General features: G+C 44.2%; 1 protein-coding gene across 1 annotated transcript in view; it reads right to left on the minus strand.

Moving 5' to 3' along the window:
• The window catches only part of KIAA1549 (KIAA1549 ortholog), a 121,695-nt gene extending 95,093 nt beyond the window's left edge, over window positions 1-26,602 (minus strand). Inside the window, exon 1 of the mRNA XM_066633492.1 lies at window positions 26,425-26,602. Within this exon, the coding sequence (XP_066489589.1) occupies window positions 26,425-26,602 (178 nt within the window). The remainder of the gene's footprint in view (window positions 1-26,424) is intronic.
• Between the last annotated feature and the right edge of the window lie 1,270 nt (window positions 26,603-27,872).

The raw sequence follows: 27,872 nt of genomic DNA on the forward strand, positions 1-27,872 counted from the left end.
ACAGGCTACCATTTCTATGCTTTTAACAATGATAGTAAATGGAACTTACTCCTGGGTAAGTGTGGGTAGGACTGCAGCCTAGGATTGTTAAAAATTTCCTGATGATGTTAAAAATTTGATAATGTCACTTCCGGTTATGACATCACTTCTGGTGGGTCTTGACACATTCTCATTCTAAAAAATGGGTTCCAGTGCTAGAAGTTTGAGAACCACTGAGGTAGACAGTTTTATGCCTGGGAGTCATATGCCAGCTTTTGATGCACAGTTCCCAATTTAGGAAAGACAAATATTGGTTCTGTGGTGCAGACATTTTATGTAGACTGACAAGAAAGTAGCTGCAGTTACCAAAGGTGCATCACTGAGAGGAATACTGTAAAAACAGGAGTCTATATTTAAAAGCTGCTGTTTTCAAACTCGCAGGGAGTTTGAATCCCACAGTAAGTCTTTGCTGGGGTGGGGGGAGGCAGCGGCGCAATCCCCAGGATCGCGCAGCTCAGGGGGGCTGCAGGGGCTTGGTGCACTTGGCCAAGCCCCCTGCAGCCCTTAGGGGTGCGGGGAGCCCTGCACAACCTTTGGCAGGGCTCACCAGGTCAGGGAAGGTGACAGCAGAGCGATCGCACTCCGCCTCTGCAAAACAGGAAGCAGTGCGCGATTGCCCCACTCTCACTTTCCCTGACGCGAGGAGCCAACAGGCGCAGGACGTCCTCGCAGCCAGGGACGGCTGCTGCAGGGATCGCGCCGCTGCCTCCTCCCTGCCTCCTGGCTGCCCTGCCCCTTAAGGGGAAAGGGACCAGGACCCTCAGGCTGGGGCATCACAACACCCCAGTTTGAATACCACTGATTTAAAGAATCCCTAATAATAGACATCAGAAAATGAGTTCAGTTAATCAAAGATTTTTTTAAAAAAAAATTTCTTTAGAAGTGAAAAGAAAACAAATGTATATAAATAAATCACATAATCATCTTAGAAAAAGTTTTGTAATCATTTGTGGCTTTTACAAAATACTGCTAGATTCAAAGCAGCATAGAAACCTTATAAATTCAAATGCAAGTGTTATTTTTTGCCCTTTCTTGCCCTTTCCTCCTCTAAATAAAAATAGAATACTCCAGTGATTATGAAAAAGTTCTTTGATGTTAACATTTTTACAAATCTAGAAAATGTGTTCTGAAATAACTGTGCACAGTTCTCTGTCACTGTAGTTACAACTATTAACTTTTTTTAATGCAACTTGTGTGTTGATGCAATTTCTGGCAACTTGAACTAAAAATAAACTAGAACAACCACAAAAATTCAAAGTGAAGTAATGGAACGATTTAACTGGCCATCCATGAGGCCAATAAAAATCTTCTTTTACAGCATTAAAGTATAGCTAGAATCACGTGAACAGTAGAGCACTTCAGTTTTCCTTCCCCCCTTTTTTGCTCCTACCTCAGATCACAAAGTAATTTGTAGCAGGTTGCAGGTTACAAGAATAACCTTGTAGGTTACAAGAATAACCAGGCACCTGACCCTTTACAATGACTTACACACTTTTCAAAACTGACAAGTATTCTCTGTTTGAAGTACAGGAATCTTCACGATCACAAGGGTCAAGTTAGTTTACTTGGGGAAACTGTCAAAAGGTCTCAGGATAGAACCAAAATGTGTTCTAAAGAGCACTGTTCAAATTTCTAGCAAGAAACAGCAGTAAACAAGAATGTAGATCTTCATCTAAAAACAGCAGACACTTTAGGGCCCAATCCTATGCAATTTTCTAGAGCTAGTGCAGCTGTGCCAATGGGGCATGCACTGCATCCTATAGTGGGGAGGCAGTCACAGAGGCCTCCTCAAGATAAGATAACATTTGTTCCCTTACCTCGGGGCTCCATTGCGGTTGCACCAGTGCTGGAAATTTGGATAGGACTGGATTGTTAGACAGTTGCACATGTCTAGTGACCGGTGGGAGAAATTTATCTACTTACAAGCTGATCCATGAAGGACTCACAACCAGAAAACATAGCTCACTTAATCCTCCATGAAGACCAATGATTCTAACTTGCATAAAACTATTCAGTGAGGACACAAAATGTCTATTTTTTTGGCAGAAATCAAAATTTAAACAAACAAAATGGAATAGGTTTGGATCCTAAATATTTATTCCATAAACGAACAGTTCTTCAATTCACATAAGGGGGCATTACTATTTTTGTAAATCTCCCTTCAGCCCCTTTGCATTCCCCTAGCAGACACAGGAAACATATGGGGCACACGGACTACAGCAGGAGAAGTGGAATCAAGGGAACTACTCCTCATTCTGGCATAAAGTGCCTTCTCTGAGCAGTAGTAATACTTCAGATCTAACCTAATACTGTACCGCTAAATGTAAGCCTGATATAATGGGAGGGGGGAACTAACAGAACAATCCTATGCAAATTTACTCAGAAGTAAGTGTCACTGAATTCAACAGGACTCACTCCCAGGAAAGCATGTATAGCAGTGGTTCCCAAACTGTCAGCCTTGGCTCCCTGAAGAGCCATGGAAAGTAGCCAGGGAAGCCACAGAATCCTCACAAAAAACTCACAACTCTACACAAGGTATAGGATTGTAGCCCTGATGGGCAGCTGTGGCCATTGGCCCAGTTAATCAAAGGAGCCACCAGTTGAAAAAGTTTGGGAACCACTGATGAATAGGATTGTGGCATAAGCATATTTTCTAACCATAGCTAAGCATTTTTATTCCACTATCTTATTTGTATCTTTTCTGGTGTTTTAATCTTTGTTAATTGCAAGACAGTTAAATAGTTAAAGTAACGATCCTCATCCCACTATTTTCAACAGGAATGAATTAAGCACATGCTAAAATCTCCCTTTGAAATCAGTAAGACTTTAAAAATTGCTGAGTTTTGAATGGTTTGTGCTCGAGTTCTTGTGCATGTTGCTTTCTTTAATATTCAAGCTCAAATCATGTGGGATATGGTTTACCAGGAGACCAGAAAGCAATATGGTTATAGAGCCTGGAGAAAACAATGGGAATATTACCAGTTCAGCATATGCACCATTCAGATAAAACAAAGGGCAATATCCTTTGCGCAAAGGGCTTGTATAAAGTTCCCAAACATTATAGCAGTTGGTGATGAGTAAGAATTCAGAGTTGCAGCAGGCTTTTCCCAATGGTTCAATGCAGTGTCCCTCAAATAGAAATGAGACAGGCCTCATGAATATTCCAGACGGCACCAATGAACTGCGTAAGAGTTTTGTATTCCATTATCGCAGCCTGGCAGTCAGCCACTAGTCTGGAGCAAAACAATTACTTCTGGATAAGTAGCTGTCCAATCCTGCTGCTGAAGTTGTCCTATAAACACATGAGCGGGCAGGCTGGAAAAAAGTATTCTGTAAACTGGTAAGTATAAACAAATTTATTTGCTAGGCTGAATTATGGCAAAACCTCAAACAATCTTCACACATTTAAAACATATAGTTTCCAGCACAGTTAATATGTAGGATTACAAAGAAAGTGCAGAAGAGGTAGGAGCAACAGCCTGAAACATATAAGGTGAGCAGCCCAATCCTAACTAACTCCCAGGGCGGCAGTGCAGCTGCACCAACACGGCTTCTGCTACATCCCTCGGGGAAGTTTTGCACGTTGAGACCACCTCGGGGTAAGGGAGTGTTTGTTTCCTCGCCCTGGGGTAAGCCTTGGCAGCTACCATGGGGTCAAGGGTCAACTTAGACCTACACTAGCTCTATAGCTGACGTAAGTCTGTGTTGAGCCATAAAGGCAGATCAGGCCTGGGAAGAGGTTTAGAATTCAGTGGGCACCACTGCCAAAAAACCCACCCCCTAGGCCTGTTCCACCCTCCTCCCTGTCCCTATCACCCCCCCCCCGTTCCACCTATCCTCCCACCCTGTTCCATCCCTTCCCCCCCCCTTGCATGACTTTACCTGTTCTGGCAGGGATCTAGTATCCATCTTCACATGGACCTAGCTGGTTGCCACTTGCAGCGGCAGCCAGGTCATACACACTGGCACTAACACATTCACAATAGCCATAAAGCTGTTGACACTTGGCGGAACACAAGTTCCACCTGTGTAAGCAGTCAATAGGATTGCGTTATTACTGACAGCACTACTTGCAGAAACCTCAGCTGTGAATAAGAGATGCATGTCTCTGCACTGAACAAGTAGGAAAACAGAACACAATCAAACTTCAGAAAAACCAAATAATCTTAAAGTGTGCCTACTTTAAGTGGTTTGCAGGGCATAGCACACACAGAGCACTTCAGCAAGCTTGGGCACTTGTGCTTCTTTTCGCTGCCTTCCCTTCCAATGGATAAACTGGAAGGAAGCAGGAACAATGCAACTTGGTGCCAGGGTGCAACGCTTTGGTTTATATTGAGAGAGCAAAACAGGAAGCTCTAGGTTTATATAACTATGCACAGCACCACAGCAACTGGCACCTTCAGAAGGCTGGAAAAAGTGTTGAAAGTTATAGAAGTTGCTGGTTGACTTTATGTTGTTCACCTACCAAAATCATGCCACAGCTTCTGGAAAAACAGCTAGGCAGAACCAGAAATAGCTATTTCCTGACCACTTAAAACCACTGTGGCTCTTTATTTCTTTTCTTTTCTTTTTTAAAGAAGAATGAATAACGCCGTTTGCTACTGCAGTCCGGTTTCTGTGTGTATGTATGGAAAAGGGGGGGAGAATAACTAACAACAATTTATCAAGCTATCCAGTACAACCTAAAAATGTAAAAAGGTTTGTGTCATGTTTATAACATGAGCATGCAATGCAATAAACATAGTCAGTTATCGTTATCCGCTAGGATTAGGTTCCTGGAAACCATCTTGGGTAGCAAATTCACAAATAACGAATAATTAATCCTATGGGATCAATGGGGTTAGATACAAGGGGTACCCCTGGGGGGAAGAGTGCCTTCCTTGGCATCAGAAAAATCCAGCAGAGATCCTCAGGAAGCCAGCAGAGTGCAGAAGGAAGTGCCAAAGTATCTCTGAATGCTGCAGGGACCCTGAGAATGGCTCCTGTAACCAGCACAGACACCTTTAAAATGACTAGCAAAACTTCTGCTGGCCATTTTAAAGGCATATGCACTGATCACAGGTGCCATTCCCAAGGTCCTGGCAGCCTCCAGAAGGTCTCTGCATAGCAGATTACAAGAACAGAGGCACGGATAATGAGAGAAGGTTGCAATTCTGCTCCTGACAGATAAGCAAATCACAGATAGTGAATTCACATATAAAGAGAACTGACTGTATCAAAAGGTACACTGAAGTCTGGTTTGCAAACAAGTCCACAAAAAAATTCATCACCTGAAAACATTTTTCATATACCAACATTTGCCACAAGTGGCACCTTGATAACTCGAAAGAGCAGCAGGAGAGAGAAAGAGATTATCAACTTCCTCCAAAGTGTAAAATCTTCCCTATTTGGTTTCCTGAAGGAAGGCCTCCCTCCCACAGGCAACCAGGGGAAGAGCTATTTTCAAGAAGATCAAAACATATTATGCCATCATGGCATTTGTAATAGGGCAAATAAATACATAAATAGTCCATATATGTCAATGAAGAAAACCAAGTTAGCATGGTATGCCTGGCAAGGACTAGGAAGGCTCTGCTTTAGTCACAGCACTCCCTGGGTGACCCTGGACCAAGTTTTCTCCTTCTAACTTATCCCACAGACCTGTTGAGAGGCTAAAGTGGGAGCCAGGAGGATCATGTATGACCCCCTTACAGTCCTTGGAGATAGAGTGTGATGCAACAAGACCACTGTTGCATTTCCCTATAGATCTCCTTGGTATTTTCTGATAATTATCTTGACATTTATTTTGTTTTGGGTGTGTCTCCTTAGCATTTTTAATATAAAGTTTGGATACGCCCTCATTTTATTACATTTAATATCCTAACATATAACCTCTGTCTTGTTTTTGGCATTTGGTCAAGAGACCACCCAGCTTCCTACTAAAAGATTCTTCTTCTATTTCTTTGTTATTATATTTGAAAGCAAAGATGTACAAACACAACAAAGCACAGCAAAACCCACTTCAGAGATGACTGTGCCAATATATACGACTGTCCAGATGTTTCTTTTATCACCCTGTGCATCTGCGCCCTTTTACTTCTGTGAACTACAGTAAACAAAATTATAATAATGTACCCTTCCCAAAGCATATGGTAAAGGGGGTGGTAGAGGTGGGGGGTATTTCTTTCAGATTTGAGGAGTTTGCCAGGCATATCCAATACAGCCCTGAGTAAAGGGTGTACTTGCAGGGTTCCAAACTACTAGGGATTAGCAACCAAGTGTCCCTGCGCCCATTAAGCACCCTGGGATCTCAAACCCCTCCTGCACCAAGTGCCTAACATGATATTGGGAGTAATCCCTCCATTGTTATATGCAGGCATGCAATTTATATTCTAGCACCCTTGAAAAAGAGCAGCAAGCTCAAAATGTGTGGGACAATCTTCTAAAATACAATGAGTCATCTACAGAAGCTTTAGATGTTCTCTTGTTTTTCTTTGGATGGACAGGACTGAGGAAGTTGAGTACAAAAGGAAAAGGAAAAGAAAAAGTTGGTGCTTTACATCTGTGAAAAATGTTTCTGCTGTTTCTTATATGCCTCCTGGAAGACAGGAACAGTAAAGAATCTTCCATCAAGCTGCACTGTGATGAGCTACCCAAAACAGCACTGGGGTGTGGTCCTTTTTCAGCACATGAACCTTTTGCTCCAAATAAACAAGAGCTTTATTAGCACAAACTAGTGAAGCTGCCAAGAATAAATGCATAGGGCCAAGGGACTGAAATTGTAACAAACAACATGCAAGCTCTCCAAGGATGTATGGAGGTTGTAGACCGTAAGAAACTTCTGCCAAACCAAAGCGAGAAACATCCTGAAGATAGCTGCTTGAAGAATCCCCCATTTGGTTTAGTAGCCCAGTTTTGTCCTTAACATTTGCATACACTATGTTTACTGCATCCCATTTAAAAGGGAAAAAAACTTATTTCACACCTTCAAGGAATTACCAGTTATACAAAATGCTGACCTGATCAAATCATCAAGACATAACGCCTTGACATAAATCACTCAGAAACGTCTGCCTTTCCTCATAAAACGTTCATAAAATCCAAGACCATCAGCTTGAGATTTCATTCCATACAACAGAAAAATTGGCTTCAGTGACATAGGGCTCAATCCTAACTGTGTCCTGGGCCAGCGCAAGTCTCTTGCGCCGGCCCGAGAGGGTAACAAACATGCTGTAAAGCACATTTGCACCTCTGTGTGAGTAAGATGCACCAGGGCACGGAGGTGCACTGATCCAAGGAGGCCAGATCCAGCCTCCGTGACGGCAGCAGTGGGTGAGTATGGATCGATCGAGCTCGACTGATGCAGGGGTCTGGGGCGGCCGTGGGGAGGGTGGGAAGGTGGTAGGAGCGAGGTGTTCCACGGCAGGGGGCATTCCCGGGAGCGGGTGGGTGGGGAGTGGGAGGCATGGCCAGGTCCTGGCAGTTAAGCCGGATCCTAGCCCCGTTCCCCGAGCAGTGCAATGCAACAACAGGCTGCTCCATTTTGCTCAGCTATGCGCTACCTCCTGAGAGCCGCTGCAGCTCTCCCCAGGGTAAGGGGAGGGTAAATTTTCCCTTGCCCCTGGTTGAGCCACAGACAGCCCCAAACTTGTGCTGGATACAGCGCAGGCCTGCTAGCCTGCCTGTTCCAGCTCAGGATTGCGCTGATATTCACAAAGAAGTCTCACAAAGTCCTTTGCAGAAAAATAAAAAATAAAAATACCCTCCATAAAATAAAAAAATGAAACCCCCTTAAGTATCAACACGCACACCATGGATCTAGGCAGACATTTATAAGGAGCATTACGTCAAGCCCAACTTGCTTTCTTACAGTGCAAGATTAATTCCTGAAGTTCTTTTTAAACTTCTGTGGAGGACAAATTCTAAATACTAGAGAACCTGCTTAAAGGTATCTCTTCCCCATCACTTCTTTTGAATAAAAATCACAGCAAGGTAGCTATTTTCTAATAAAGACAAAGTTTACCACTATCCATACATCTATCCAGACCTCTGTCCACGTTATCACCATCATTCAAACAAAATGTCATTCTGAACACTTGTTTAGAGAATAAGGGCCCAATCCTATCCAATTTTCCAGTGCAGCTGTGCCAATGGGGTGTGCACTGCATCCTGTGGTGCGGAGTTAGTCACAGTGCCTCCTCAAGGAATGGGAACATTTGTTCCCTTCTTGGGGCTGCATTGCGGTTGCACTAGTGTTGGAAGGTTGGATAGGATTGGGTCCTTAAATGTCATTCTCCTCCACAAGATAGAAGTTTGAACTTTTTTAGAAGCAGAAACTAGGATCAAGTCTTCCATGCCTGGTTCAGCTACAATTCCCCAACATTTATAAACAACTGTTGCTATCCTCCAGAGCAGGGGTGCTCAAACTTTCAACTTTAGGGACCCTGGACCTTTAAAATTGTGTAGGAGAGATAATTTCAGCAGGTGCAGCTTGTCATCTGTGGGATGACAAGTTGCATCTGCTGAAATTCTCTCTTCTATACACTTGTTAAAGGTCCAGCGTCCCTAAAGTTGAAAGTTTGAGCACCCCTGCTCCAGAGTTAACTGTTCAGGCTGGGGAGAGAGGTAAACTTGAATCGTATTTTTAGAGATTATAGATTGCCCATTGAAACAGCAGAAAACAACTGATTGAATAATATTTTTTCAAAGCAAAAATAAAATCTAAATCAAATAGGAAGTGCTAACCTTTTGCCAGTTTGAGCCTCAAGGTCACTTCTCAAAGATGCTCACATTTAAACTTTGGTGACTTTCAAGGAGAGGCAATTACACAGGTTGGGACAGTCCCAGGGTATCTCTATAAGGACATCACACCCAGATGGGGAGCACAGACAGTACTATAAACCGAGCCAGACTTGACCTCCCAGCATCTGAGACAACGCACTAAATGCTGCCCCCTCACCTGGTGATGTGCCAGGTTCTGCTCCTCCTAATCCCTAGATTAGAAAAGGATGACAGCGATAGAACAGAAGAGGGACACATGGTCCCACCACTTCCCTCTTCTCTACACTTCCTCTTTTGTTCCATCACTCTCTTTTCCTATCCAGGATGTGGGAGGAGAAGAAACAACAAAGGTAAGTGGAAGGACAGAGGTGGGCACCTTCTGTCAATCTGCTGCCTGAGACAGTGGCCGTGCAGTCCAATCGTAACCTTTGCTGGACTAGGTAGGCCAGCACAGGATTGGAGGTGGCTATGGCACAACTCAGGGTAAGGGAACATTTTTCCCCTTAACCCAAGCAATGCCCTAGCCACAGAAATGGGGTTACTCGGATCTGCGCCAGCTAAATCACTGGTGCAGATCCAAGAAGCCTGGTGTAAGAATGGGCTGCTCAGAAGGTGGGTTAGGATCTGGCCTAAGTGCCAGAGGCCAGTCCCATCTCCTCCCAGGCCTGGTCCACCCACAGGCCCGCCAGTCACCTGCCCTCTCACTGAAATGCCCTCCCCCACCCTCTCCAAACCCCCAGGCCAGTGGTCTGCCAGTGACACAAACTTACCAGCATAGGTCCGGATCCAACACAGGATGGCTGGCATGTGTCCATGCGCCAGCCTCCCCAATTCTCGTAGTGGCACAAACTTGCTTTACCGAACATTTGTGACACCCAGAAGCTGGCGCAAAGGACTTGCGCTGGATTGCACTCTCGGTTGACCTCAAGAACAGACCAGCCCTAACTATAGGGGAATAGCAGAATATCTGCTTTACATGCAGAAGGTTCTAGTCTCAATCCCTGGCATCTCTAGGCAGAACTGGGACTCATCTCTGAAACCCTGGAAAGCCACTGCCAGGCTATAAGAACAATATGGAGGTAGAAAGATCAACAATATGATTCCCTATAAGGCAGTTTCATATGCACTGTTTAAAAAAAATTGTGCTAGGTCAAATTTTGCATTCATTAAGGGGACGTAAGCAAGAAGGCAGGATTTCAAGTATATTGAGGGTTAGGTAAAACTTTTTATGTAACTTGAATTGAGCTTGAAATACAGCAGGAAGCAAGTTCAGACATGCCTTCACCATCTTAGCAATCAAAGTAGGCTGCCATGTTCTGCATCAGCTGGCGCTTCTGAAGTGCAATCAAGGGCATGGCCCATGTAGAAAACATTACAGTAGTTTTATTCTGATTTAACAGTACTATTGGGTTACTTTTCATTCTTTAACTTGTAAGTTAGTTGTTTTGCAATATTAAATGAGGTGGACTGTCTCATTACACATTCAAATCTAGTCTCCATTTTTAGAGCACTTTCACTGGGTATGCCATAGCATCAAATCTCATTTTCTGCAGCATAAGGAAATATGGCACACTAGAGGGCAAAGCAGAAGCACATCACATTATTTTAAAAAGTGAAGGAACATACATAATGCACAGTGGCATTTTAACCTGTGAAATTTATTACCATAAAGCACAATAAAAGGTAAAACAAGGATTAGACAAATTTATCCAGAATGTTTCAACTAATGGCTGCTAGCCAGCAAAAGCAAAGAAGGTATCCTTATGCTTTTAAATATGTGGAACTCTAGCAGCTGAAACCTAAGATCAAGTGGCAGGAAAAGGAATTTGCCACTCAGATGCTCTTTTGGTTTCTAGTATATTTTGTTTGATCCATTGGTCCATGTCAGACACAGGATATTGAAATAGGTGGCAGATAGATCTACCAGTAGCTCAATATCAAATTAGAGCCACAAAATAAACAAAACACATGAAGGAAAACATTTCAAAAAACATTAAGACAATCCTAAGATATTTTTTCTTTGTAAAAAGAATGCCCCAAACTGAGAATCAACCCAAAGTGCTTCTCTATGTGCTTTGTAGCCCTTGGCACACATATAGTAAACTTAAGAGGGCTTGCTTGGTCACTCTTAGAAACAGCAATTGAACGTACAGCTGGACACAAGTGGGACACTTCAGATGAAATGCCAAACCACGGCTTGGTGCAAAATGAAGTCACTCTGTGTTCGCACATTCTCTCCTTCCCTTGAACGCTCCATTTCCCCTCTCACTTCCAATCTAGCAGCAAACAGGATTTATCACTAAACTCACCAGGTTTGAAATCAATGGTGTTGATGAGACAGACTCCATCTTGACCCCTAGACAAATTTAGTATCGCAACATTCTCAATTCTGCCAGGAACAAGCTCTGTTTGTGTGAAATATGCAAGCTAGTTAAAATCAAGGACTACAGAAAGCAGTCAGAACTGGCTAAGATGGGACAAGTGCCAGTTAGAGGGTACTCGCTGAAATTATGTTGCTTATGCTCTCTTATGAGTTCCTTACCATGCGGGGAGGGGGAACTACCTTTGATCAAAGAATACAGCTTTCCTTGCCAAATCCACCTTTCGACTCAGACTTCTTTGTTTCCGTGCATCACTCTTGAATGTAAAGGGAGGGGGGCTTCCCTCTTTCTGCTACAAAGGAAGCTTGTGTTTGCTGCTAAACCAGAAGTGAAAGGGAAAAATCAGAGTGGGAAATGGGAAGAAGGAAATGTGCCCAAGCATCAAAACATGCTTAGGCACTATGTCTCCATAAAATGGCTGCAACCACTGCTCCTTCATTTGTCCCCTTCTGCTTCCTGCACTCCAACTTTTTGAAAAGGCCACGCAGGCATAGATAAGAAGAAAGAAACTGGTGAGAACAGTAGAGGTTAGAGTGGTGGGCTAGAGAGCACCCATCAACTCTAGTCTGCATTTCCCTGGTTTCCCTGCTTTCCTTGGTTTACCTCTGTCCTGGAACCAGCCTCTGCCTTTTGAAAAGGCAGGGAGTAAAGGTAGAATAGGAGATGCCTGGAAAAGAGGGGGACCACAAACTTGAGACTTTTTACCACTAATACTGGTGTAATCGAATGGTTCCACGTTGACCTCTGGGCAGGCCACTATAGCAGGAGATCTGAAAAGCTTGGTATTCTAGATACAAGGAAGTCTCAGATTGCTGGCATTTGAAAACCAAAACAAGAACTCAAAGTCATTAGGGAACACTCCAAAAGACAAGTCAGGGCATGGCATCAGGGCACATAATACAACCATCTCACCTACGCTAAACAGATCTAGTCATCCACTTGGGAGCCGCACTGGGATGAAAAAAGTAGAAGAGAGTTCCATTTCAGAACCCTCAGTGAATACCAAAATCAGTGGATACCGGGTCCACCTTTAAATGCCTTGTAACAAGGTCTAGACACTATACCAAATTCAGCCACTAGAATGACTAATTCAATTAGATTCCATTATTCAACCCTTCTAGTGGGTTGAATGCAGTATAGCGTTTATAGCAATGCATTCTGCGACAACAATGGAGGAGTAAGGAACCCAAAAGTGGATCTTTAAAGCTATCTTTAACCCCAAGAAGCTTTCAACCAGTGAGGTTTAACAGCATGAAGACGGATTTTGGTGCTTTTCTTCCTTGTTACAAGGCATTTAAAAGTGGACCCTGGGGTCAGTGGATACAGAGGTCCCAACTGTATAAATGTAACAAATAAAAAGAGCACTGGATTAGCTGAGAAGCTGACAACCAGCTAAATCCAGGAGCCAAAAGGCTGGTGGCACATGATTCAAAACTAGGAAGTGCTATAGTGAGTGAGCCTAGATGCTCTAGTTTTTCACTGGTTTTTTGTCAGATTTCTACACTAGGAACAGGAAATCTTCAGCCTCTAAACTCAATTAGGCTGCATTTTCCCTTTCTCCACCCAATCCTATGTCTTCTGTTAATTTGGCATATATGGGGGGAAAAAGTAATAAAAGCAGGGTGGTCTAAGGCAGGACTTGCCAAACCTGGCCCGTGGGCCAGATCCAGCGTTTGCCCAAATCCCTCCACTCTGTGAGCAGCTCTTACTGTTCTGCTGCTCTGTTCTCCAGTCATGCGTGCATAGGGACACTTGGGCAGTCAAGTCTATGGCCAGACATGCCAGCAGGCTTTGCACCAGAATGTCTGGGCCACAGACGCGACTGCCCGGAGCATTCCTATGCTCACATGGCTGGAGAACGAAGGAGCAGAGCAGTGGAACGGTAACAGCAGCTCGGGATGGGAAAAGAGTTTGTGTTGCACAGCTGTTTCTGCTTAGGAGATATAAGGATATAGGAATACTTTTAGGAAAGCAGGTACATTTTCAAAACACAGAGAGGTACAAGACAGAGGAACAGGAAGGCAGACTGAAGAGCAAGTTTCAGAACAAACCAGGATATGAATTACAATCCTATTTTAGTTTCCTAAACCAGTGGTTCCCAAACAGTGGGTTGGGACCCACTGGTGGGTTGTGACCTGATTTTTGGTGGGTTCCATAGCAGCCAAGCAGAGCCTTCAATGAAAACAAGGGTGATGGAAAGATCAGAAAACTAATAGCCTCACACCCTGAGGCTATTCAAAAAATCATATAGCTGCTGATTGCTCTGCAGCTCCTGGAAACTGAGCTCCTGCAGTTTGCAAACATGTGTAATATAGGGAGATAAATGTTTGAACATCTTTTTTGGGTTATTATTACTTGTAAGTAAATAAATAAATTTCTTTCTAGACCTCATTTTTTAAAGTCTTGTAAACCTAGGTAGGTCCCGACAGACTGTCATTTTAAAAAGTGGGTCCCAGTGCTAAAAAGTTTGAGATCAACTGTCTAAACCAGGGGTGTCCAAAGTTTTTGGCAGGAGGGCCACCATATCTCAGACACTGTGTCGGGGGCCGGGGGAAAAAAGAATTAATTTATATTTAAAATTTGAATAAATTTACATAAGTTTACATAAATATATTAAAGATGAACTTATATGAATGAATGAAGTTCTTGCAATAACTCAAGGCCTATAAAAGGCCTTGTACAAAGCAAGGCTGGCCTTCCTTTGCTGCCGCTACTGCATCACAGACGTGAAACAGCAAGCAGTGGAGGAAGCCCTCATCCCACAGCTCATGTGAGAGGTCAAACAGTCTCCCTCAAGCTGAGAGCAGTTGTGTTGGGCCAGTGTGGGCTCCAACAAATCTCCGGAGGGCCAGAGGCTCATTGGAGACGGGGCTCCCTGAGGGCCACATTGAGAGGCCTTGAGGGCCGCAAGTGGCCCCAGGGCCGGGGTTTGGGCACCCCGGTCTAAACTATGTTTCCTAAGAACCCAATCCTATCCAACTTTCCAGGGCTGTTGCAGCCATGCCAATGGAGTATGCGTGGCATCCTCTGGTGGGGGGGGCAATCAACGAGGCCTCCTCAAAGTCAGAGAACACGTGTTCCCTTACTTTGGGGCTGCATCAGTGCTGGAAAGTTGGATAGGATTGGCCCCAAATGTGGTAAAAACAAGCCAGGATTTCCCAATGCACAGTGAATTCCCAGCTTGTTCTAAAGCATGATTGATAATGTTTTTTCCTTTGACATATGAAGGGGAAGGTGAACACACAAGCTCAAGGTTTGGAAAAACTGCAAGGAATCAGGATTAAACCACATTTTGGCATGTAGCTTAAATCCTGCCTATGTTGCAGTCCTAATATCTTCCACCAGCTCTTTCTATTTTGCCATCTGAAGGCAAACATATAAACTTAACATTTTAAATATAAATAAGTATATATAAATGTTTGAGTTCTTGTTATGATTTAATCGGTGCTGAGATTTCTAAAAATTAACAAATCACTCTACTTTCCTCATCTTGTGTTCAACACAGGTACAGTAAAGACTGGTAAAGGTAGGCAAAGGGAAGACCAAGATATGGGCACTGTGATAAATAGAAGCTGGATATTTCGGGGGGGGGGTGACATTGTGTTGCACCATGAGAAGTCAACGGTGCCAAAAAATATTTCACAGAAAGTGGCGATACTTATTGCTGTCACCACAACTTTGAAAACTAATTGTACAGTAAAGAAAATATTATCCAGCCTATGTCTTACTAATAAAAATTCCACTCTTTTGCCAAGTGGAAAAAAGTGTATGTCTTAGCAAAACCTGCTTAATGCAAAGCTAGACAACTCTTTTGGTGTTAGGATCAACAAAAGCTTATGGGGCCAGTTAACTTGGCTGGTAATTCTGATGCAGTTGGGTGTCAAAATGATGAATGGGAACCTTCTTCAATAAGTTTCTTTTAGTAAGTAATTTCCATGGAGGGTGCTGGGACATTTACATCAGCCAAGGAAAAACGGGAAGCCAATATGGACCTATTTGAATTAATTAAGCCAGAGCCAGGAAGAATTTTCCTTGCTGCTCTGGCTACAAAGTCTGGCAGGTAATTTTTACTAAAAGGTCAATGTCTGCCATCCAAGAATCTTGTAATCCAAATACCTTTATTTAGAACACATTTCATATATTTGGAAGAAAAACAGTATGTGAAGTACTAAAAAGAATAACATTAAATGTATCATTTCAACTCTTTAGAGGTACACAGTATTAAATGCTACTTGTTTAACAGACATAATACCCTTTTCTCACTTCATATACAAATTTTGGGTGCACATGCATAAAAATGCCAGCAGAGATATTTGGCTAATAGCTCCAAGCACAAAAGTTGCATTGTAGCATCTTTCCTAACCCTAATTAAGTTGTGAAGCTCTTCTCGAACAAGTATTCAGAAATTACACTTACATAATACACTGAGGACAATACAAGATGTACAAAACACACCATCATCAGTGGTTGGCAAGAGTATATTTTGAAGTTAAACTCTGCAAAAAAATTCACCAGGGAGTTCACACCAGACTGCTATGCCCTCAAATAAAACCAAGCATATCTCATAAAAAACAAATTTTGGTGATCAAGCATCAGGATATAAAGATTTAAATGCTACAGGGTATTCTATGATTTGTGGTCTGTCTAGTCCTCTCAGCATCCATTATTTGTGAAACTAATTGTCAACAAAGCAATTAATACTATTTAAGGGTTTACCTCCAACCACCGCCAAAAAACCAGATCAATCCTTTTTTATTTTTGCAAAGGTACTGTGTCCTGTGCCAGACACAAACACCACGTCACCAGTAAGAACTACAGCTGGAAAATAGCTCAAGGCACCATGCCTTCACATGCCAACAGGATTTCCTGCACAAGAGAGCACTGTGAGATTGTTGTGCAGGAGATGAACACGAAGGATGACAAGCTGTACAGACAAATTAAACCATCCTCTGGTGAATGGCAACTTCTTTTGTCAGTCCATGTTTTTAAAATTATCAGTGGTTGTGGAGACGGAGCAAAAGCAGCATTCTCTGCAAGGAGGAAGGACAGGGCGGCACAATCCAAGACACTGCCTGATGCCATCGTGGGTCTGCCTCTACACAATTAAACAAAAATAGCAGCCACTTACCACACTCTGAGCAATTGCTTCAAAATGCAGAAGTGCAGGACTTCCAGTTTTATCTGAAGAGACATAACAAATGAAAGTGTGCCTTCATTCATGTGAGTCCTGTACATCAAACCAGAAGTCCTGCACTTCCATGTCTAAAGAAATGACACCAGGTGAAGAGAACCCCTCTCCCTGCCCCTTAATCTGCCACAGATGCAACCCACATCACTTTGCCTAATGGCCACCCCAGAGAAGACTTACTGACTTTTGTAGCATTTTAAGTTGCTCTCTCTTCCTGGATACATCAGAACATGCAAATACTGAGCTTCAGTCATGGTTCTACATGAAAGGTCATCAATACCCACTCACTTCATATGACAAATTCTAGCAACCATTAAACCCCAGCCCAAACACATTCAACAGAAAGAACCTCCACTAAAGGGCAACCACATTGAGAACACCACATCTGCACTGGGTCAGTCTCCTAACTATGTTACAGACTCACACGGACACTCCTTCCACACTAATTCTTCCTTCCCCTTTTGAAGTTTATTTATTTTTATTTATTTTTCACATTTTTATACCGCCGTTCCTCCAAAGAGTTCAACTTGATGTTGCCTTACAAATACACCAATGCTAACATCAACCATGGTTATCCTTAATCAGAGTCTGCAAAGGACTGCACACTCTGGTTAGTGCAAATTTAATGCTATTTCATGGTTAGTCCTCAAAAGGGAAAGGAAAGTGGAATTTGCAGGTGTGCAAAAACTGAAAACTCAAGTAGCCTGAATGTATCAAAATGTTTATCCCATACAACCAGGCCACTAAAGCACATCCTCCAGAATCAATCTTTCTAAGGTCATCCAACATTTTCCATTATAGGTGTGTGTTGCTTAACAACCTTCTGCTTAATGATGGACCACATATATGACAGTGGTAAAGCACAGCAAAGAGGCTCTTAATTAGGCTGTCAGATCTCCCATAGCCTGCAGCAGAGAGTCTGTTTACACAACAAAGAGGCTCTTAATGCAAAGAAGAGGCAATCTGTCTCCATTAGCCTGTGCAGCCAGCTACTTTCTGGCAGGGAGTATCTGTTTACACAACAAAGGCATAGATTGGGTTGAATCCTCACTTAACAACCTATGGAGAAAACATGGAGAAAAATTGAAATATCAGTAGTATATCCAGCATAAAAAGCAAAATAGTTCATTACAACATGGAATATTTCGAACTTGTACTTTCAGGACAAGCAAAAGATGCCTAACTCTGTGAATCTGGTCAGAGAGTCTGGAATAAACACAGATGTTTAACTTCAGAACACACACTATATACATAATGTAATAGATACACACAGTCATCTTGACAGCTGAGGGGCTTGGTGTGCATATGATACCGGAATCCTGTTATATACAGTTTATTTTAAACACAGTCCACTGTAACAGATGACTTACCGAAATCATTGGTGGATAGTTAGCTGTTAATCAAAAATGTTTTAGAGCTCCCCCCCCACACACACACACACACCTCAGTCCCTATGCAGCACATGCACTTTGAAGCAAAAGCATTCCCCACATAGTCAGCTGTGTCGGTGAATGATGCCCTTTTTTTTAAAGAACCACTTATTTCAAAACATTTTGGCTGTACTTGTCGTAAGAGGCGACTAAACAGCCACCGGGTAGATGGGACTCATTAGCCTGGGAAGGCAGCTCATCTGGGAGAAGGGAAACTCTGATCCCAAACCTCCACTGCCTTGTGGCTACATCCAGTTATGGAAAAGGCTTCAGGAGTCAACCTCGAGGCAAAATCCAGAGCCGGAGTCCCTGAGGCAGTTCATGGCTGAACAGAGTCACGTTCTGGCAACTCCTGCGATGCCGCTGGAACCAACCTTATTGGCCTCTGCCTTTCCATTGGACCATTTCAGCGACATGGAGAGGGGGGATTTGCTGCATGGGTAGCAGTCTATCCTCCATACCTACTTTACCCAGGCTTCGCGCACTGGAGAGGACACTGTTCCAGAACCACTATTCAGAGCGCAATACCATAGTCTTCCAAGACTGAAGGATGCCAACACACTGCAACTGCTGAATGATGCCCTGGCAGATCAAGTGACTACTTGCAACTCCCCTGAAGCATCTCAGGCAGACTTCGCAGATACTTAGGGCAACAAGAACACCAAGGGCCAGGCTTTTTAGTAAGGAACAGGCAGTAATGACAAGATGCAAAGTTGAGGGCTCTGCCTCTACTTCCATGGAGAGACAGCAGCCCAGGGAAGTGATTCTATAAGGGGAGGAGAAAGTGGGTGCTGTATCCCCTTCATAACAGCACTGAAGCCATAAAGGAAGGCCCAGCAGGCACAAGAAGTAGGACTCTTGTAGGTTGACAGAGGCCATTTTGACCCATAGAGGAACCCTTGAGCATGATGGGGTAAAGCCCCTAACCACCCTGTGCTGAGGGTAGGAGCCCCCACAGCCTTCTACATGTTGTGCAGCAAGGTAGTATCACACAGATTTCACAGGGAATCATATCCATTTATGAAAATGGTAATGCATAGATTTGTGGAAAATTCACAAGTTACTGCACATTGCTACGGGGTATGCAGATGAACAAATAACTCCCATAACTATACACCATGGGTTCCTGGTGATTCCTGTGGGTTGTGATGCCCCAGGACATTGCAAGGCACTCCCTGGGGAGCTGCAGGCTGCCAGCCAGCTAACCCGCTTGCTCTTACCAGTCTCTACAGTCTTCAAACCCAGAAGTGACTGGTGATGACATAATCGCCAGTCACTTCCAGGAGCCACACACTGTGTTTGCAGTACACTGAGACGTAACAGGACACAGAAGATTGGGAAGCACTGCTGTATACCAATAAAATGCATTGTGTGAACCAATAAAATGCATTGCGTGAATTTCATCTCATGGAATTTCCTGCAATGAAAGCCCACATTTGAGAACGTAAAATTCCCAACGTTATAAACATTCAAGACACAGATTTGCAATGTGAAAAGTTCTGCCAGTTTTTAGCTCACTGCATTATCAACCCACAAGCAACACCGTCATCCATAGCCCAGACCAAAATAAAAACCTCCCATGAGCCATCTTATCAGCCCACAACCAACCGCCACCTATAAATCTTAGTTTGCAGACTGTGGCTGGGATGCCTTCTGTGTCAGGAGAAAAATTATGCATGTGCTTTCAGCCTGTGGGGAGAATGAATGACAGTGCTGAAGGAAGAAAGGAAAGGATCACTGCTGTTGATTACTCTTCCTTTTCTTTCTACTAATGAAAGTGACCCATAAATACAATGTATTGTTAAGGTCAGCAAGTCATCCCTGAGGCAGACAACAACAATGACACCAGCTCTCTCAGAGGAGCAGCTTGAAACACATGTAAAGGTAGAGAATGTGGTGGCATAGCTGGGGTGGGCAGAGCAGCTAGCCTGGCGGGGAGGCTCAGTGGGGCCAGCAAGCAGCCCCTCCCTTTGGAGCCATTCCCAGTGGGGAGAGCAAAACAGAGCCGTACGTACATTTTAGAAGTTTGCAATTGGACATGTTTCTGGAGGAAAAATCCATTAAGGGTTACATTACAAGCCATCCATTACAAGCCATGATGTGTATGTGCAACCTCCTGATTTTAGAAATGGGCTATGTCAGATGCAAGGGAGGGCACCAGGATGCAGGTCTCTTGTTATCTGGTGTGCTCCCTGGGGCATTTGGTGGGTCGCTGTGAGATACAGGAAGCTGGACTAGATGGGCCTATGGCCTGATCCAGTGGGGCTGTTCTTATGAACTTGTTCAGATGCCACTTTTTAACCCAAATCAGCCCCACACATTCAATGAAGTGTGTGCTCACAGCCTGCACATCCTGACCTCTCTGATTTTCTTCCTAATCACTGGGGGGGGGGGGGGAGGTTTGTCCAAACCACCTATTTTCAAATGCTGCTGAAGCTACTGTTAGGTAGATTTATCATTAGGGGTAAGGGGAAAATTTTTTCCTAAATTGCTCCTCACACACACAATTAGGGACATTCTGGAGAAAACTGGGAGCTTCAATTAACCTGTGGGGCCAATATAACCTGAACTGACCTTGTGTCTTTGCATCTTGTGACAAAAAGGGTCTGTCTGCTGCTCAAATACTCGTATTAATCAGCACAACCACAAGATTTTAGTTTCTTATCTGGCAAAAATATAATACCAGTACGTGCTCTAAAGATGCAGCATGCTTGTACCTATTAACACTATTGCAAGATGCATGGAGAGAAGCACATGATCAAACTGGAGCCACACCAAGGGCCAAATGTTCAAGCCTCTCCGCCATGGTTTCAGGTCATTTTGCAGAGGAAGCCCTGATGCGTGTTTGTGTAAGAGCTTCTTTCCAGCCATACGCAACTCTTAGTCTCCAAGTAAGTAATTCCTTAGCGTTCTTACTAGGTTTAGAGAGCATAACAAATTTTCGCAAGTGCTCTATCAGTCGATATACAGGTGTGCCCCTATATCCAAAGGGGTTCTGTTCCAGAATCTCATACTGGGCACAATCCTAACCGCTTAGCTCAGTGCTTTCCAGCACTGACATAGTGGTGTCAATTGGATATATGCTGCATCCTGCAGTTGGGTATCACTCACAGAGACCTCCTCAAAGTAAGGGAATGCTTGTTCCCTTACCTCAGAGCTGCACTGCCCTTGTGTCAGTGCTGGAAAGCACTGACATAAGGGTTTAGGATTGCGACCACTGTTACCTGAAATCGCAGATACAGGCAAAGCTCCAGGGCGTCCCCGGGCCTACTAATGCCTTAAAATGCCTAATGCCTTAAAAATGTCACTTGCGATTTCTTAGTGACACCGGAAGTTGCATTATTTGAGCAGCTGAGCTCAGTCTGAGCCCAGCAGAGGCCCTTCCAGAGGTGATGGGTGCAGAGCTCCCCTCGGCTCTGGAGGGGAAGCATGCAGGGGACCCCCACCAACCCAATTCACAGGTAACAGAAATTGCTGGTATGGGCTCCCCTTGCATATTGTGGAATATAAAAGGAACTTGAAGTTTTTTATTATGTTCCTAAGTATAAAGACTTTGTTTATGACTAACTGAACATTATAACTGTGGAGAAAGCAACTTGTACAAATGCTTTATCAGAAAATATATTCGTTTGAAAGTGGGACATTTAAGTAGATGATTGAAATCAATCCAGCTTGTATGAATCCATTCAATTATTTACAACCTAAACTGTCTGAAGCCTAAATGTGTTGGCTCTAAGTCAGACCATAAAGCAGTCAATCGACACAGTCATAGTCATTCATTCTTTAGCATCTGTGATAACAGAATTCTTCATCTAATGTACTACAGAAATATTTAAATACCAGTCTGTCACAACAGAACACAACCTCTGCAAATTAGGCAATGAAATAAGCAAGTATCTTATAGAAATTTGTCAGTTTCAGTTACATGCTACGCAACAATGCAGTTCAGGCAAAACACCTTAAACGCCCTTCGGAAACAAGACATGAATTATTGTAATGTCATATCAGGAATACAGAACAGGGTAGCTTTTTAAAAGGCACTGTTCTGAATCAGCCAATACAACAATCAGCTGTCCTCATTGTCAGGTTTATAAATGCAACACAGAAGAAACAGAATCCATATTCATGCACAAATAAAAGACTGATACAAAAAGGGGGGAATGAAAAATCAGGAATTTGTCTCACCAGGGGGAAATGTAGAATACATACACTGCTTTCCATGAGGCCTTAAACATCACACTCTGCTAAGCCTTTGTGCATGCAAGTGAAATCACAGTAAAACCTTCCAGTTGCCCCTTGCTGTCATTTCTACCTCTATCCCCTGCCTTCCTTGAAACACCCTGAAATGGTGGGTTAGCCCACTGAGGCCAAACTTGTTCTTTGTAAGACAACATGTACATGAATGAAGTTATAGAAATAATAAAATATAAATATAAAGCCCACCCCCTGACATTTTTTGTGAACTACTTTTTCTTAACTAGACAGGTTAATATAGAGAAGTTTAGCAATGTGAGAGCATTCATTTGCAATGTCACAACAGGACATGACACAAAGTCCACGACCAATCCTAAATTTCAACAAGATTTCCATCTAAATTGGGAGAACAAGGAAGAGGCAAGGGGAAATCCACTTCTTTACACTTGGTTTTTTTTGGGGGGGGGGGAGAGAACAATCATATTCATTTCCCATGTACCTTTAGCCTCACTATTCACAAAGTTGTTCTCGGGCTGCACTACTCCACCCATCTTCAAAGCAGACAGGTGACAGGGCAGCAAAGTATACCTGGGGACAAAAACCTATCTGTGCAAATGTCATTTTTTATTTGATAAGTAGCAAGAAAGGACACAGGCCAAGTGTCCCTATAAGGAGTTTAGGCTGTAAAAGAAAATCAGCAGGAATTATCTGAGATGACCACAGGAAGCAAGAAATTCTTGGAAAAGTTGCACAAGAGGTTTCAGTCAAGACCACATTCAGGTGATGCATGGCAAAGTCTGGAAGACACAAACACCAAGCCCCCAAGATATGTGTTGGTTCTGTTCCAAAGGTTTGTTCGGACATTGGAATGTATTTTGGTCAAAACTGCCAGCTCTTGCTGGCCTAGTTCTATAAGCACTGGACTGCTCCTGCCTGAGCAAAAGCACCACAATAGATGAGACGCAAGTGCATGAAAGCACCAACTTGGGACATCCATACCTTGGGGACCCTGCGAACATGAAACAAATCAGAAAGAATCCCATGGTGTAGTCCAGGGGTCTCCAAACCCTGGCCCGAGGGCCAGATACGGCCCGTAGTGAGCCTCTAGCTGGCCCGCGGCAAGCTTCTTGTCCCTTCAGAGCTTCTGGCCCACTTGACCAAACACGATTGGAGCTGTGCTTGGTTGCATCTGGAGGGTGTTCTAAGGGCCAGAGAGACTGAATGATCCCATTCATTCATTTATTCACTCATCTAAGTTCCATCTCTAATTTACTTATATAAATTTTATATTTAAATCTTTTTCTAGCCCTCTACACCGTGCCAGATATTTGATGCGGCCCTCTGGCCAAAACGTTTGGAGACCCCTGGTGTAGTCTGAAGGTACATAATCCAAAAACCCTGCTGAAGCTAAGCAGGTCAGAGTTTGGTCAGTATCTGCATGGAGGGTTGCCTGGAAACCTACATGCCCTGCCTTATGTTCCAAGCAGCAAGGAAGGAGGAATATGACAGTAATAATTCTCCATCTTTTCTGTACTTTTTTAAAGTAACCATGTACTACAGTAAGACAGCTGAAGTGCATGAAAATGAATGTATCCTTTTAAATACCTTCCAAATTACACTGACCTCCTTGACAATTTCTTTTTTAAAAATCCAAATACATATCAATTCACTCTAGAAATGGTACAGCTAAATTTGCTATGAATCATAAGCCAAAACATTCATAATGACCTTTTCCCCCTTTCGCTGCCTTTTTAATCAAGATACCATTTTAATCAATTAAAAGTTTGTTTGGGCCCAACCCTATTCAACTTTCCCAGGATGGTGCAGCTGGAGGGGGGGCAGTCATGGAGGCCTCCTCAAGGCTTCATTGCCAATGCATCAGTACTGGAATTTTAAGTAGGATTGGCCCCTTAGGTTGATCTAACGAACTAATCAATTCATCACTGCAGCCCTAGTTTCCTGACCATGCTGGATTGTGATGAAATGTTGGGAATCAGATTAAAAAACCTCTAAATTCCTTAAATATGCCTGAGAAGAAATTACCACTACCTACAATTAGAAAATACAGTGACAATATTATAGTAGGAAAAAAGGCAGTTTATTTAGCATGCAAGCTTTTAGAATTGCATATCGGGGACTTAGCTGAGGGATGATCCTGAGAACTTGATTTTCTCTGTAAACCACTTTGTGATCTTTTACTGTTGAAAAGCAGTCTATAAATATTCTTAATTTAGTCATTTTTCCTCCTTTTTAACAGGAACTCCAATATGAATGGTGCCTGCACTACATTAAAGACATGGATCTTAAAGATGCAAAACTCACTGAAGCACCAGCAGCCATTGGGAAAAGCAGGTGCATGGAATGACTGACAGCTGTAAGCAAATAAGGGAACTGGGTGGCTAACCCAACAAATGAATTCAGTACTTCTCAAGATCTACAGTTCATGGGTCAATCTTCCTTGGCCTAAATACTCTTGACCTAGATACATGATGACAAAATCATCAACGTGCGATAATACCATGCTCTAATGATATTTTAAAATATGATTAACTAACACGATGGGGGGGTGCATATTAATAGTTCTAGAATCTTTATCAGGACTTTTCATCATACCAACAGCTTAGAAGACATCAGCAACAACAGCAAACCCAAAATCATGAACATGCCAATAGCCATAAGTACTTCTAATTGATGCTAAAATGTTAAAAATAGCTGAGACCACAAGAGATGGATTTCATTCCCATTTCCAATGACACTCTCAATGTTGAAGAAGTTCCCACCTGTGAGCTTGAAAAGTATAACTCTGATATATCCATATATCACTGCATCTTGTATTTAATCCATACGCTGAATTTCTCAAAATTATTTTACTTCCAAGTTTCACTTCTGACCCAATTCAATAGCCATTTAGAATAATTGAACAGTTCCATTCCTTTCCATCATTACTGATTAACACGGTGGTTAATATAAGCTTGCAAATGCCTAAAAAGGAAGGAATTATGACAGGTGACCAAAATGGAAAAGTCAACACTACTTGGCTATGCACAAGAAATATAATTTTAAGCTTATGTCAATGGCTAACAAAATTTCTATATCTTCAGATCAGAGACTTTAGTTCTTCCAATGAGTCACTGGTTAAAGAAGGATTTATACTCGGTTTAAAAAAAACTATACATCAGCAGATGGTGACTGCCTTTAGGATAGCATTTTCCCCTTCCTAAAAAAGACAGGGAGAGGTGACCGTGTGTATATAGGATGTGCAGTATAGTTGTGCACGTTTACCCAGAAGTATATCCCAATGTATAGGCTTTCTCCCTCTTCTATGAGCTTTACTCCTAGGTAAGTGTGCACAGCATTTCAGCCTCATTTCTACAACTGGAAGCCTACATAAGGAAACTGCCTATGCCCATTTAAGTATTATAACTGCAATAATTTTGTTCTATTATCAATAACGAGCAAAAAAAAAGCTTCCAATGTAAAGTACTGAGAAAATACCAACACACAAAGCATGAGAGGCACTGTTGTGAAGCCAAACCCAGATCCATAATGTGGTGTATAGTTGGGAGGGGGGAGAAAACTGTGTTTAGTCTTTCAGACTGGGTTCATTTCCTCATTTCAACAGTCTGTGGTTCCACACAGAGCTCCGTATTAATGTATCTGGAATCCTAGAAACGCTACTACAAGCTAACACTGAAACCTTTCCAAGTGTCAAAACATTTACTTTGGAAAATGCTCCAGCATTCCCCAGAAACATGCAAATCACAAATGGACTTCAAGTGTACATCAGTTTTTGGATGACATCATAGAAAACTAGATACACAATCCCCAAGCGAATTTCAAGTGGCCAAGTAGGTGACCCCTCCACAGCTTTTGATTCCATTTCAACAGCCACAGTCTCTCATTGTTGTCACTCTGAGTTGTTTCCTTTTGAAATGAGCTGTTAAGAAACATGTATGAATGCATGTATTAAGAAATGGGTTTCTAGCTTCAGTTTTACCAGGATAAGCCCAGCAGAATTTCTCTATGGGCACAGCATCATCCAAATCATACACTCCCTTTCCCTGATACATAAAAACATACAAGGGTGGGGAATAAAGGTTTTCAAGCTACTCAAGCATATCTCATTGTTTTACTTCTTTGACACTGTACTTATTCCCATTACGTTATTGGAGTGGAGAGATGAATCAGATTTTTTATTGAAAACAAATCCATCACAAAAATGTTATATAAAAAAAGATTCTAAACAGCAATTGACTGCAACGTACCCTGGGAATGTAAAACAGATGCAGAGCGAGATGCCCATAAGAGACATATTTTGGCCTCCCTGATGCCCACAAAAGAAGCTGGGAAGCCACATATGCCCCAGGTAGCACTGGCATAGGACTAAAGCAAGCTTGCAGGCAGGACCCTCCACCTTTCTAGATTCCCTTACCTGCTACTGGGGAAGCCAGAGAGGCCGGCACAGACAGCAACAGAGGCAGCAGCACTGGGAGACCTGTCCAAAGCACCAGGTGGCGGGCAATGCACCAAGGTGGACCCGGGCAACAGAGCACCAGCGTGACCAAGGCAACCATGAAGCATGTCATCCCATCCATGGCAAAGCCAAGCATCAAGTCATCATCTCGGCCCCCGCCGGCATCCCCCAGAAAAAAGGGCTGGGCTGGGTCCCCGCTTCCTCCTCTGAGCATCCAACACCGGCAGGCAGGCAGGCGGCAATCAAAGGCATGGGGAGGGGGTGCCAGCGAGTTCCCTCTCCCTTCCTCCCCGGCTCAGCCAAGGAAGCCCAAGGCGAGTCTCCGCTGGTGGGAGAGACCCCGGACCAGCAGGAGCAGTGCGGAGTTGCAGGTGGAAGGGCCGCGGTGCGCTGGAGGGATGGCGAGAGAGAGAGAGCAGCCAGAGATCGAGGGCGAAGAGAGGCACGGGCAGGAGCCGGGGGGGGGTGAGCCTGTGGAGGGGGGCCAGGAGAGAAGGGGGAGGAAGTGGAGGGGGGAGATGGGGCAGCTCGGGGCGTCCCGTTGCCTGGCCGGGAAGGAGTGGAGGATGGACCCAAGGACCTGGCGGCGGCAGAAGAAAGGAGGAAGGCAGGAGGGATGCACGACTAGGACCGGGGCGGAGGCGTGAGGGAAGGGAAAGGGCGGTCCTGAGCCGGGCTGGCGAAGGAAGGTGCACCCCGATGGAGAAGCAGCCCACGGAGGGGGGAGCGTGCGCCGGGGAAGGGGCGCCGCACAAGGTGGCCCGGAGAGGCCCCTCCCTCAGCGCAGCAGCGAAGGGGCGGCAGTGCCAGGAGGGGGGCAGGCGGAGGAGGCGAGTCTGCTCCGGCCGGGCCGCCGCTCTGGCTCTCCAAGAGTAGCAGCAGCAGCAGGAAGGGCGAGCGGGCTGGCCGGCCGCTGTGGGTCTCTGTCGGCCCTGCCCGGCTCCTCACATGGGAAGGGGCTCTGCAGCTGCTGCTAACGGGGAGCCTCCCTCCGCTTCTTCCTCGGCGTCCCCTCTCTGCTTCCCGGCGACGCTCCAGTCCCGAGGCGGGGGGAGGAGGCAGCCGGCCAGCCAGCCAGCCAGGGAGGAGAGAGGGGGGGACGAGCTTGGAGTGGCTGGAGCCGGGCAGGCCTCCCAGCACCTGCGCGAGCGCGCTCCAGAAAGACGGGGGAGGCCGGCGGGCGGGCGGGCGCGGCAGAGGCGGACTTTGGGTGGTTGGAAAGCTGTGCGCACCCGGCTCCCGGGCAGGCTGAGCGCGCGCCACCAAGTCCTAGCCCGGGGAGCTGGCCAAGCGCGCGCGCGCCGAGGAGGAGGGGAGACTTTTTCATTAACAAAAAAAGGAGGGGAGAGCGAGGCGGGGCCGCAGCGGAGGGGGGCAGCGTGACGTCACCGACTCTGGCCCCTCCT

This window comes from Tiliqua scincoides, chromosome 7, assembly GCF_035046505.1.
Source record: "Tiliqua scincoides isolate rTilSci1 chromosome 7, rTilSci1.hap2, whole genome shotgun sequence".
Taxonomy (NCBI): Eukaryota; Metazoa; Chordata; class Lepidosauria; order Squamata; family Scincidae; genus Tiliqua; species Tiliqua scincoides.